Source organism: Manis javanica, chromosome 14, assembly GCF_040802235.1.
Source record: "Manis javanica isolate MJ-LG chromosome 14, MJ_LKY, whole genome shotgun sequence".
NCBI classification, from domain to species: Eukaryota; Metazoa; Chordata; class Mammalia; order Pholidota; family Manidae; genus Manis; species Manis javanica.
The window spans coordinates 87990342-88002243 of record NC_133169.1 but is presented as its reverse complement, the minus strand read 5'-3'; the positions used below and the strand labels follow the sequence as shown (position 1 = coordinate 88002243).

Below are 11902 nucleotides of genomic sequence, written 5' to 3'. Positions count from 1 at the left end.
CTGGGACTGATGCAGCTCATGCAGGCTGGTGCCCAGACGCTAGCCTTGGCCTCCAGGCTGTATGGTTTCACCAGTTCAGAACTCTACTATAAAATTCCCAGGGTGGCTGTAAGCCAGTTTTCTAGCATTAAGTGATTTCACCTAATGGTTTATTTCCCAAAGAGGCAATGTTACCCTGTCCCCAATCTACTGCACCCAGCTCAAATGCCAGGGGGTACTTAACTGGGAGTCCCTAAGGCCTGGACTAAAAGATCTCTGCCTCCACCTTGGTGCCTCTACTCCCCTGGCTCTCCCCTCTTTGGGTTCTCTGCTATGTTTCAAGCAGAGGGTTGCCTTCACAGTGGGCTAGGGAGTACATGATGCCGTGGGGCAAAGATTTTAGTTCCATTCAACTCATTGGGAAATAGTAACCTAGAGTTAAGGTACTCCAGACCCTGGCCCCCTATTCAGGAAGAGTAGAGAATGCCACCTGGATTTAGGTGATCGCCGGATGCATCCTATCCCTGTACACCAGAGCTTTCTATGCGCCCACATTCTGGCAGCATGCTTCCACAGTACCCTGGCTCTTGATCACTTACTTTCATTTCTTACTCTCAGATAAGGGCATAAGTTGCCCCCAAGTACTCATCTGTGACAACTCCCTGGTCAATTCACAAAATGCTTCTACAGCACAGCATCTACCACATAGTTACCACTCACAAAAATGGCGACATCACTGTGGGCTCTTACAGAGAGGCCAGTGTTCTCTGGAACATGGTGCAGCCATATGCCTGGATCAGAATAACCCTCAAGCATTGGCTGAGCCTGCAAAGGTCTCACCTCTAGCCCATAGAGAAGATCAGAGGGTGGGCAGCTTGGGCGAACAGGTTCCCCTGCCATAGGTGCACTGGGTGACTTCACCATCATGAAGCTATCACTCCTAGTAGGTGCAGAAGCCAAGGGTGTACAGCCATGAGAGTGGCCGCCCACATCAACAAACTTGATAGGATCATCTGACCCTAGCTGGATTCTGAGGATCCCATTGGAAGGAGGAAGCCCCTCCCTCCTTCGAGACCGGGTGAGACAGGTGCAGGTGCCAGCAGGAAAGCAGGTCACTCCACAGGCAGCCCCACGCAGACATTTAGAGAGTAGTGCGACGAATGAGCCAAAGGAGACAAAGCAAATTGCCACTAGCGATACAGCCAAGTAGAGGGTCAGGCGGGATTCTCCTTCCCGTGGAGCTGAAGATTCTCGAAGATCGGGGACAACTGGATGAGTGTCTTCCTCCAAGGACACTAGAAGAGTAACGGAGGTAGAGAGTGGGGGGCTACCGCTATCCTTGACCACAATGACCAGCTTCTGTGGTGGAAGGTCAGCGGGGATGGGAACAGCCGTCCGCACCTCCCCAGCATAGCGGGAGACCGCAAACAGGCTGGGATCCGGGGCCTCCAGGAGCTGATAGGAAACCCAAGCATTGTAACCTGAATCCAAGTCCACAGCAGTCACCTTTGTGACTAGGTGGCCAGCACCAACTGATGGAGGCAGTGCTTGAGGACATAAAGAACCAGGCCGGGCCCTAGGGCGGAGCACAGCCGGGGCATTGTCATTGAGGTCCAGCACAAATAGACGAACTGTCACAGTGCTACTGAGGGGTGGGTTGCCCCGATCCCGGGCCTGCACCTCAAACTGCAGTGTCTGTGTTTGCTCATAGTCAAAGGATCGAGTAGCATGAACAGCTCCTGTCTGGGGGTTCAGAGAGATGAAGGAGGAAGCTGACACGTCTCGATTTCTGGGCTCTAGGAGAGCATAGGAGATAAGTGCATTCAAGCCAGAGTCCGGGTCCGAGGCTGCAAGGGAGCAAAGCAGATCCCCTGGGCGATTGTTCTCAGGAACAAACACCTCATGTGACCTCTGGAAGAAAGAGGGTGGGTTATCGTTCACATCTGAAATATTGAGGAAAATAGCCCTCTGGGTACTCAGAGGAGGGTTTCCAGCGTCCGAAGCAGTCACCATGATGTCATAGCTGGATTTGGCCTCTCGGTCCAAGAGTCCAGCAGTCACCAAGGAGAACTGGTTCCTGAAGGCAGACTTGAGGGCAAATGGCAAGTGGTCAGGAATACGGAGGCTCACATCTCCATTTGACCCTGAGTCGGGGTCCTGCACACTGATGAGCGCCACCACGGTGCCAGGTTCTGCACTCTCTGGGAGGGTCCCAAGCTCCGAGGTCACCGTGATGTGGGGGGCATTATCATTTACATCCAGGAGATCCACCCGAAGGCTGCAATGTTGCTCCATGGCTGGAGAACCCCCATCACGAGCCCGAACGTCAAATTCATAGTAATTCTCACTCTCAAAGTCTAGGGGCCCCTGAAGGGTAAGCTTTCCAGTAGTGGGGTGCAGGCTAAAGAGGTCTCTCACACGGTCAGGGGTGTGACCGCTGAAAGAAAAGGTGACGTTACCGCTGGGACCCAGGTCCGGGTCCGAGGCATTGAGCTGGATGAGCAGCATGCCGGCCGGGGCGCTCTCCAGCACACTTATCCTGTAGCTGGACTGCTGGAAAGCTGGGGCGTTGTCGTTCACGTCCAGCACTGACACCCGGAGCTCGGCGGTGCCAGATCGCGGGGGGTTTCCCCCATCCACGGCAGTCAGCACCAGGCGGTAGTCTGATTGCTTCTCGCGATCCAAAGGCTTCTCCAGGAGCAGCTCCGGGACCAGGCTGCCGTCGCTGCGCTTCTTGACGTCCAGGGCGAAGTGTTCGCTGGAGCTTAGTCTATAGCTGTTGATGGAGTTGCTTCCCACATCTGCATCCTGAGCCTTTTCCAAGGGGAAACGCTGTCCTGGAGGAGCTGCCTCTCCAATTTCCAAGTCCAGCTGCTGCCGAGGAAACCGGGGGGCGTGATCATTCACATCCACAATTTCGACCTCCGCTCTGTACATTTCCAAAGGCCCTTCCGTTACGAACTCCAGGGGCACGATGCAGCTGGCACTGAGCCCACACAGTGCCTCTCGATCGATTGGATTCTTGATGAGCAGGGCTCCGCTGTCCAAATCCACACGGAAGTGTCTTTGGTTCACCTCTCCAGCGACCTGCAGCCTGCGAGCTGACAGGCTTTCTGCATCCAGCAGGAAATCTTGGGCGACATTCCCTACAAAAGTCCCTTCTTGTGACTCCTCTGGGACCGGATAGCGGATCTGCCCACAAACATAATCCAGGTGGCAAAAGAGGAACAAAAGGGTGGCCCCCCAGCAGATTTCTGCCCAGCTTCTCACCTTACCGAGCATTGCTGCTGCCCGCCAGTTCCCTATCTGGTCCCGAGAAGCGGATGAAGCCGACCCGCCCCAAACAGCCACAGCAGCTGGAGACACCTATCTCCCTTTGCCCGCGCCAGATCTGGCGCGGCTGGGCCGGCGCCGCAAGGGTTACGCGCGGTTTTTGCTGGTGGCGGGGTAGATTTGTCTGCCTTCCACCACCCGATTGGCAGGCAGTGGCTCCTGGGCTCAGCCAATAGGCTGAGCAGAGAACATCCCAACAGCAGCAGGGTTAATGCGTCGCAGCATTGGAGGAAAAAAAAAAAACAAAACACCTATCCTTTCGCATTCCTCCCGCTCAACGGCATTTCTTTCCAGGGGTTATTACCTCTGTGGAGAGGCAGACAACATATATGCATGTTTTTTCCCCCTAGCACACCACTTTCCCCCGCTCCCGCCCTTTTTTGGCGGGGAAAACAGCGACAGGCAGAGCCCTAGCAACCTGCAGCCCAAAGAGGAGTAGCCATTTGAGACGGGTCACTTTGTTCAAGCCAGTGTTGTCATCCACCAATATTCTAAATGAGTAGATTTAGGCTGCCTCTGTCTGATTGTATCAGAGCAACGGCTAACTAGAAGCACTGCCATATACTCAAAACTCTGCCCTCTGAAGATTATTCAGGAACATATCCATCTCTTTGCAGTAAAGGTTTACACATTAATGTGGCCAATTAGATTTATGCAGTACATGTTTTTGTTGTAACAAGAGGCGCAGCGGAAACCGCATCTCTCTTATTCAGACACATGCTAGTGATATACTAAATTACCATTCATTGGTTTCAAGGACAGCATGGAAGGAGATGAAATGGGTGGAGGAAGCCGGGAGAGGGGGATATTCCCAGTAAAGAATCCGTCTGTCTGGGAGGCGCTAGGACTAGATCTCACTACTGGGCAGAATGCTAATATTCACAGATGTAACAGCTTCCTTGAATGGTTGAGATCAGCTGCCAACAACAGCACTGTGCCTGCAAATCCCCTTTCTTTGACACCATGGTATGCTTGATATGTTGCTAATTACCAACAGAGACCGTTTCAAAAGGGCAAGCTTTTCACTTAGCCCCAGGGGGCCTCTTGGAGCTGGAGACTTGCTCTCCCTCCACCCCCACCCTGATCAGACCCTCCCAGGAGCCTGGCTACCACCCTGCACAAATACAGAAACAGTTTATTTCACACTGTATTACCTGCAAACTGTAATCTGAGTAGCAAATACACAGGAGCACAAAGAGAAAAATGCAGCCTGGTCTGGACATGAGATTTCTTAACTCATTTGAATCCACACCTAGGTTACCACTGGCTGCCAAAACCCCAAGCAGCGAAAGTTGGGGGATTCTTATCCTCCCCAGAATTTTTCCAAACCCTTGACTGTCAGGAATATCTTTTTGACTGTGGTGAGGCCAGCAACCAATGCTCTGAGAGGAATCTGGCTTTTTGTGATCTTTTACAAACCAAACCAAACCAAACCCCTACACCTCCTCTCATGGGAATGATGGAGGTGTAAATCAGCCTGACTTACCAGGTGTTTATGTCAGTGAATTACACCCTCATCCACCCAGCTGCCTCAGCTGGACCACGGGAAGGGTGGGAAGGTCATCCTTGACTCATTCCTCTCCCTGACTCTCTATATCATGTCAATCAACAAGTCCTGACAATTTTACTTTAGTCATCTCCCTCCACCTATACTGCCTCTGTGGTGGTTCTCAAATATTGTAACAGCCTTCTAGTTGTTCTGTCTCCAGCCCCAATATCCCCGGTCCATTTCACTTACGGCTGCCAGAATAATCTCTCTAAAACACACAAAAAAGCCCTGATGACATCATCTGTATGTCAGTTCAAAATTCTGCAGTATGAATCATGGATAAAGAATAAAATAAAAACTCCTTGGCCTGGCCTAAAGGTAACTCAAGATCTAATTCCTGCTTACTTGCTTCACTTTTATATCTCTTGCAAAGACTGTCTGTTTTATAAGCATGCTTCAAAGTTCAGCAATAATGAAATATTATTATCCCTCTGAATGGAATTTCCTACAAGGGCCCCTCCCCTTTACTATTTAACAAACTACTCAACCTTTAGTTCTCTAATCAAGCATCAGCACCTCTATGAAATCTACCTTATTTTCCCAGGCTGACTTAGTTGTTTCTTTCCCTTTGTTCTCATTGCTTCTTCTACTATGCAGATCTCCATTATCTTTTTTCTTTCTTTTTTCTTTTTGCATGTCTATCTCCTATGGTATTCTGTGTACCATAATGGCAGGGACTGTGTCTGTTCATCTTTTACAGTACCTGGCATATAGGATGCTCAATAAGTGGTAAATTATTAATGTTATGGTTAGTTCAAATATTTATTGAATATTTGCACTTCATATGAGTACTTTATATTCAGTAGACATTTTATATGCATTACTTTTCACTCTCACAATGATTTTAAAAGGAGGTATTATCTTTATTATATAGATGAGGAAACTGGAGTGCAGAGAGGTTGAGAGACATGCCTAAAGCTAAGCAACTAGTACATGCAATGTTAGGATGCCACCACTCCAATCCCTGGTCTGTCTGGAAAGAAATATTGCCACTTTCTATAACATTTTAAATGTTTTTTCTTTATCTGTTTGTCATTTCTACAACCATGAACTGACCATTTACTGATATCTTTTAATATTCTCTAATAGGTCCCAATCCTTTGTATTTGCAAGTCCACACCAAAACAAACAGGCATACAGTCTGTATTACTGAACTGGAGCACCATAAAGCCTTAATTCTATATATCTTTGACTTACTCTTTTAATGTCAGGTATGTGATTCTCCCACCTGTAGATTTTTAAAACAGCTTTATTGAGATATAATTCACATGCCAATTCACTTTCCATTGGAAGTGTGCCATTCAATAGTGTTTAGTATATTCACATATACTAAAATCATGCAACCATCACCACAATCTAATTATAGAACTTTTTCTCCACCCCCAAAAGAGACCCATACTCATTGTCCAGCTCTAGATGCTTATAAAGAATAGTTGCTCAGGTGCTAGTGGTTTTTAGGAAGACTTTCTCTTTAGATGACTGAAATATCATCTTATGTCTTCTCTATAATGCTATTCTACAGCTATTTTATGTAATATTTTAAGGTTGGGAAATGATATCACAGAATTATTTAAGTTCAGTCTGGCCCAATAACACTGGCTCGTGGTTCTGTGAACACCAGAGTATCACTTTGCTTCATAAATTTGTTAATTGATAGACTGGCAGGTTTGAGGGCAGTGGCTTTTAAACTTGTCTGTGCATTGGAATCACTTGGGGGGGGGCATTTGAAAAATGCTGATCCCTGTGTTCCACATACCCAGAGATTGTGCTTTAGTTGGTCTGGGATGTGGCCTGGGCTTCAGAATGTTTAAAAGGTCCCTAGGTAATTCTAGTATCTAACTAAGTTTGATAACATTGTTCTAGGGAAAATGACAGTTTATATGCCCCTACTTTGTCATCTCTGGCTGTCTCCAGATTTGCTTATTCTCAAGGTATGTTTAAGATTTGAGGTGGATAAAGAACTAATAAAAATAATAACAGTAATAGCATAGAATTTTTTAACACAATACACCAGGCACTGTGCATACATTAAATCATGCACTAATTTTATGAAGTCCTTGTTACTCCTTTTTTGTATATGAAAAGCAGGTTTAGAGAGGAGATTAACTTGGCCAAAGGCTCATAGTTAGTAAGCAGTGGAGCCTCATATATCTAACTGCTAAATCCAAAGGTTGATAGCTATATACACTTACCAGTAACAAAATAACAGTGGTTTTCCCGCAATTGGAAGTATATATAGTTTCACTCCAAGACAAAGGCCTTACAGTCACTTGCACACCATCCTAAATAAATCAAAGCTTTTCCTTTCTCAGGATACGAATTTGCCTTTCACATTATGTATATACCCCCCAAAATAATGCTGAAAGTATAGGGAATAATACTGGAGGTACAAAAGGACTTTCATTTTGTACTTTATGTTCATTTGGATTTTCTGACTACTTCAAAGTAAGCAATCACTTTTACTTTTATAATTAATGATGGTTATCTTCGGGTTTGGGGTTGTTGCCTTTAGTTTTTCTTCATGCTTTTCTCTATTTTCCAATTTTTCCATAATTCCCATGCATCACTACTATAAAAAATATTTTAAGTAATGTGCACACCATTTTCAATAGCGTGCTTGGAATAACATTGAAAGGACACCTAGAATTTTATTTAATTCATAGAAAACCATCTGAGAACGAGGTACAGGATCTGCACCTCCAAAGGAAAATTATCAGCAAACCATTAGTTTTAATGCAGATGTGGCAATCATTTGGAAGGTGGATGAATGAGGTAGTTTTTCTATTCCTAGCATTTGCCACTGGTTAAAGGTAGCCGGAAGCTTATCTGGCTTGTTCCCAATACAGATGACACCAAGTTAAGCTCTGAGTGCTGAGGCACTGGGTCATAGTTTAATGGCCCCTTAGCAAGACTGTTTAGTTGTGATGGCAGCTGAGTGCTGAGGATGTGAATCGGGTCCACAAATGAGTCAATTAACTCCGAACCACCAACCACACTGTAGCTGGGCCATCCCTTTCACAAAGGCAGGATGTTTGATCTAGGAAGTCAGGTGAAAATGTGGACGCATCACTAAGAAAACAACTTCATCACTTAAAAATACTTCCATACCTTCCTGAGCATGGTGCAGGAATCGAAAAAGCATTAACATAGCTCTGGAGTGACTTGCTAACCCTTACCTGTCCGGAAGGGGAGCTCTCTGCACCCAACACCTGCCTATAGAACACCGGATCGCAGCTCCGCAGCGTGTTCTGGCGGCTGGCCAGCGGGCTGGCGGCACCAGGTTTCTTAAGCAGCGCGTCGCTGCGGCGCGAGTCAGTAGTGAGGTACACCTGATGGTAAAGGTGCGGCGGCATCAGTCCTCCCCGCACGGCGTCCGCGTGCAGAGAGGGCCCTGGTGTTCGGTACAGGGAGCTCACAGGGGTTCGGTACAGCTCCCGAGACTGTTTCCACTTGTAAACTTTGAATATGATCACTCCCAGTACTGTGATTGCGAACCCCACGGAGACCAGGATTAGAGAGAGAAGTAGATAAAAGGTGAGATTTTTAGTCTGCTCTGGAGGGTCAGAACCGGAAGGGAACTCCGCCCGGGCTTCGGGAGGTTCCTCGGTTACCGACACAGTCAGGGTGGCGGTGGTGGACAGCGATGGCTCCCCATTGTCTTTGATTAAGACCGTGATAGTCTGCCTGGGTGAATCTGTGTCCTGGACTGGGCGAGCAGTGCTGACTTGACCTGTGCGAAGCCCAACGGCAAAAAGGCTTTGGTTGGGGGCTCCCAAGAGACTGTAGGACAGCCAGGCGTTGTGCCCTGCGTCCGGGTCCCAGCCTACCACCCGCGTGACCACGTGGCCGGCAGTGGTACCTCGGGGCAGCGTCTCCACTGAGCTCCTGCCAGGCCGCGGGTATAGGACCTGGGGGGCGTTGTCATTGCGATCAGTGACGAATATGTTCACGCTGACGTTGGTGGTCAGGACTGGATTGCCCCCGTCGCTGATATGAGCTGTTAATTCGAACTCCCGCCGGTCCTCGTAGTCCAGGGGCACTAAGGACGACACGACGCCACTGTCACGATTTATCGTGAAATAGCGGCCCACTAGCCCAGTCTCATCACCTTGCTCCAAGAGAAAGAAGGAAAGGCGAGCATTCTGAGGGGCGTCGGGGTCCCAGACACTAAGATTTAGTATTGGAACCCCAGGGATGTTATTTTCCTCAACGTAAACGTCATAGGAAGATTGGGAAGGTTGTGGAGGGTTGTCGTTGATGTCGGACACTTGTACCCACACTGTCGTAAGGGCCGAGAGGGAAGGGGCCCCCGCGTCTCGAGCCGTGATACTGAGGTTGTATTCTGGCTCCGTCTCCCGATCCAGGGATGCGCTGGTTTTCAAAGTAAAATAATTCTTGAGGGAAGAAGTAAGGCTAAAGGGGAGACCTGGTGGAACCGCGCAAGTAACCAGCCCATTTTCCCCAGCATCCAGATCAGTCACACTGAGCAAAGCGATGACAGTTCCTAGAGGGGCATCCTCGGGGACTGGGCTGTACACGGAGGTGACTGTGATCTCTGGGGCATTGTCATTCACGTCCACGACCTCTACCAAAACTTTGCAATGTGCTCCTTCGGGATTGGCGCCCTTATCTTTGGCCTGTATGTAAATCTCGTGGAGTTTCGTGTCTTCGAAGTCCAGTCGACCCTTAATTGTCAGCACCCCGGTTACAAGGTCTAAGGAGAATAGTTCCCGCACTCCGGCACGGTTGTGGCTGCCGAAGGAGTAAATTATTTCACCGTTGGGGCCTTCATCCAGATCGGTTGCACGGACTTGCACCACGCGAGTGCCGGGGGATGCATCCTCCAGAACGCGCGCCCGATACAAGGACTGGTTGAAGGTAGGAGCGTTGTCATTCGCGTCCAGCACCGTAATGCGAACAGGAAGGCTGGCGGAGCGAACCGGGGTTCCTCCATCCAATGCCGTGAGCACCAGCTGGAGACTGGGCTCTCGTTCCCGGTCCAGCGCGCGCTCCAGCACCAGCTCCGCGTACTTGGTGCTGTCCTCCCGCGTCTGCACGCGAAGCGCAAAGTACTCGTTTCGGCTCAGCTCGTAGGTTTGTAAAGAGTTGCTTCCCACGTCGGGATCGTGCGCGCTCTCGAGCGGAAAGCGCGTGCCCGGAGCCACTGCCTCGCTAATCTCCAATTTCATTTCCCGGGTAGGGAAAGCGGGATTGTTGTCGTTGATGTCCTGGATCACCACTTCGGCGCTGAACAGCTCCAGCGGGCTCTCCACTACCAGCTCCAGAGCCACGGTGCAGGAGGGCAGGGTCCCGCAAAGCTCCTCTCGGTCCAGGCGGTCGTTCACGAACATCTCTCCGGTCTTCCGGTTCACCTCGAAGAATCTTCGGCTAGCTCCGGACACCGTCCGGAGCCTGCGGGCTGACAGACTGGCCAGATCCAAGCCAAGGTCGGTGACCACGTTGCCCACCGTGAAACCTTTCTCTCTTTCCTCCAGGATCTCATAGCGAATGACGGCGGAAGCCTTGTGCAAGGCACTGAGCAGAAGCAAAACTCCCACCACTCTCCCGGTCTTTACCAGTCCGCTCCTCCGGGCCTCTGGGACCATCTCACTCAAGGGCAGCTCCTCTGAGCGGGGCCAGATCTTCCCGGCTTTTCCGCTGGGAAACTTTCAGCGGGTTAGCGCTGGGGCGCTGGGCGCGGAGTCGGACATGGCTTTCTGGATGCCGTTGATTTGCTCGCTGGCTGTTCAGTCTCTGCCTCATTCCGGGGCGCCAGGAGGGGACGGGCCGGGGCAGATCTCCAGCGTCTTCATTGGCCGACAGCGGCACGCAGAGTCCCAGCCAATAACTGCACGAAGAATGCGTTAGCGCCCGGCTCTCGGAGCGCGAGCCCTCGCGCCAGGAACTTCACTTTTCTCTGGCTTCTTTCCAGAGTTTAGGGCCGAAGCGCCTTGAAAGCATCCGTACATCGGAAACTTACCTTGGCCTAAAAAGCCAGCTGCAGGGGGATGAAGGTGGCAGTTCTGCAAGTTCAAGCCTAAGCAAGGACTAGTAAACATTTTAATCGCTCTCTTTAGTCACAAGAAGGGAGGTGAAACCAAACCGAAAACGACACGTTGTCTGGAAAAACTCCGACACTTGGTTTGTTGGAGGACTGGTAAAACCTCTCTTGCCGGACTCCACTTGTTAAGGAGGGATTTAACATTTCCGAGAAGTTGTTAATAATTCTAGATTTATCTCTTACCAAATGCACTGTAGAACAATTCCCTATTCCTTACTCAGTAGAGAAAACCAACAGGAGCTACTATCTGTTTTGTGAAATTTTAAAATGCAATTCGGATTTCAGTTAAAACTGAGTGTTTAGCTTTAAGAATCTTGGCGCAACATGAAGTTTTCCTACTCTGTCTTTCCCAGTCATAGAGCATAATCGTAAATGTTTCCCTTTACTTGATCAATCCCTTTCCCAAGAACTTAGGTTCCTATGCCACAAAGAGAAGCTGCATTGCTAAAAAAGGGTAACATTCCCCAATCCCCCCTAAAGAGAAAAAAAGCCAGTCCTATTTACCATACGGACCTTTGTAAAATGACTGATATATGGCAGCAAAGCTCCATAAAATCTTTAGAGAAATACAAATCCTTTACCCGCAGAATAAAAAGCCTTGAGAGTCTGCATTTAGGATTATAGTCACTAAGCAAACAAAATAGCAATGATTAGGATAATGAAAAAGAGAGGTATGAAACAAGTCATAGCTGAGTTGTACATTCTTGGACAAGAAACTACCCTCTAAATATTCCTGGGCTCCTATCCGATTAAATGAATAAGGCAGGTAAAATGCCTGGCACAGCGTAAAGCTTCCATTAATGATGCAAAACACCCCATTACGTGACAGATGTAAAACTTTGGAGCCTCATGCAAATACTGAATGCTCATGACTTTGATTGCATACAGTCTTTTCTGCAGTGTAATTGATCCTTGAGGTGGGGAGCCAGGTTTCACATTTTCATATTTGACCTGTTTCTCCATGTTCTCAATACTTTAAA

At 48.7% G+C, this 11902-nt stretch overlaps 1 protein-coding gene across 20 annotated transcripts in view; it reads right to left on the bottom strand.

Moving 5' to 3' along the window:
- The window catches only part of LOC108392751 (protocadherin gamma-C4), a 153965-nt gene that overhangs the window by 21223 nt on the left and 120840 nt on the right, over positions 1 to 11902 (bottom strand). Inside the window, exon 1 of one of the 20 annotated variants that reach the window (XM_037016261.2) lies at positions 8038 to 11045. The exons of 18 other annotated variants lie outside the window; for them this stretch is intronic. In XM_037016261.2, the coding sequence (XP_036872156.2) occupies positions 8038 to 10467 (2430 nt within the window). In that variant the 5' untranslated portion in view covers positions 10468 to 11045. Of the gene's footprint in view, positions 1 to 819; positions 4405 to 8037; positions 11046 to 11902 lie in introns of those variants that run through there. One more of the 20 variants, XM_037016258.2, reaches the window with a different exon arrangement.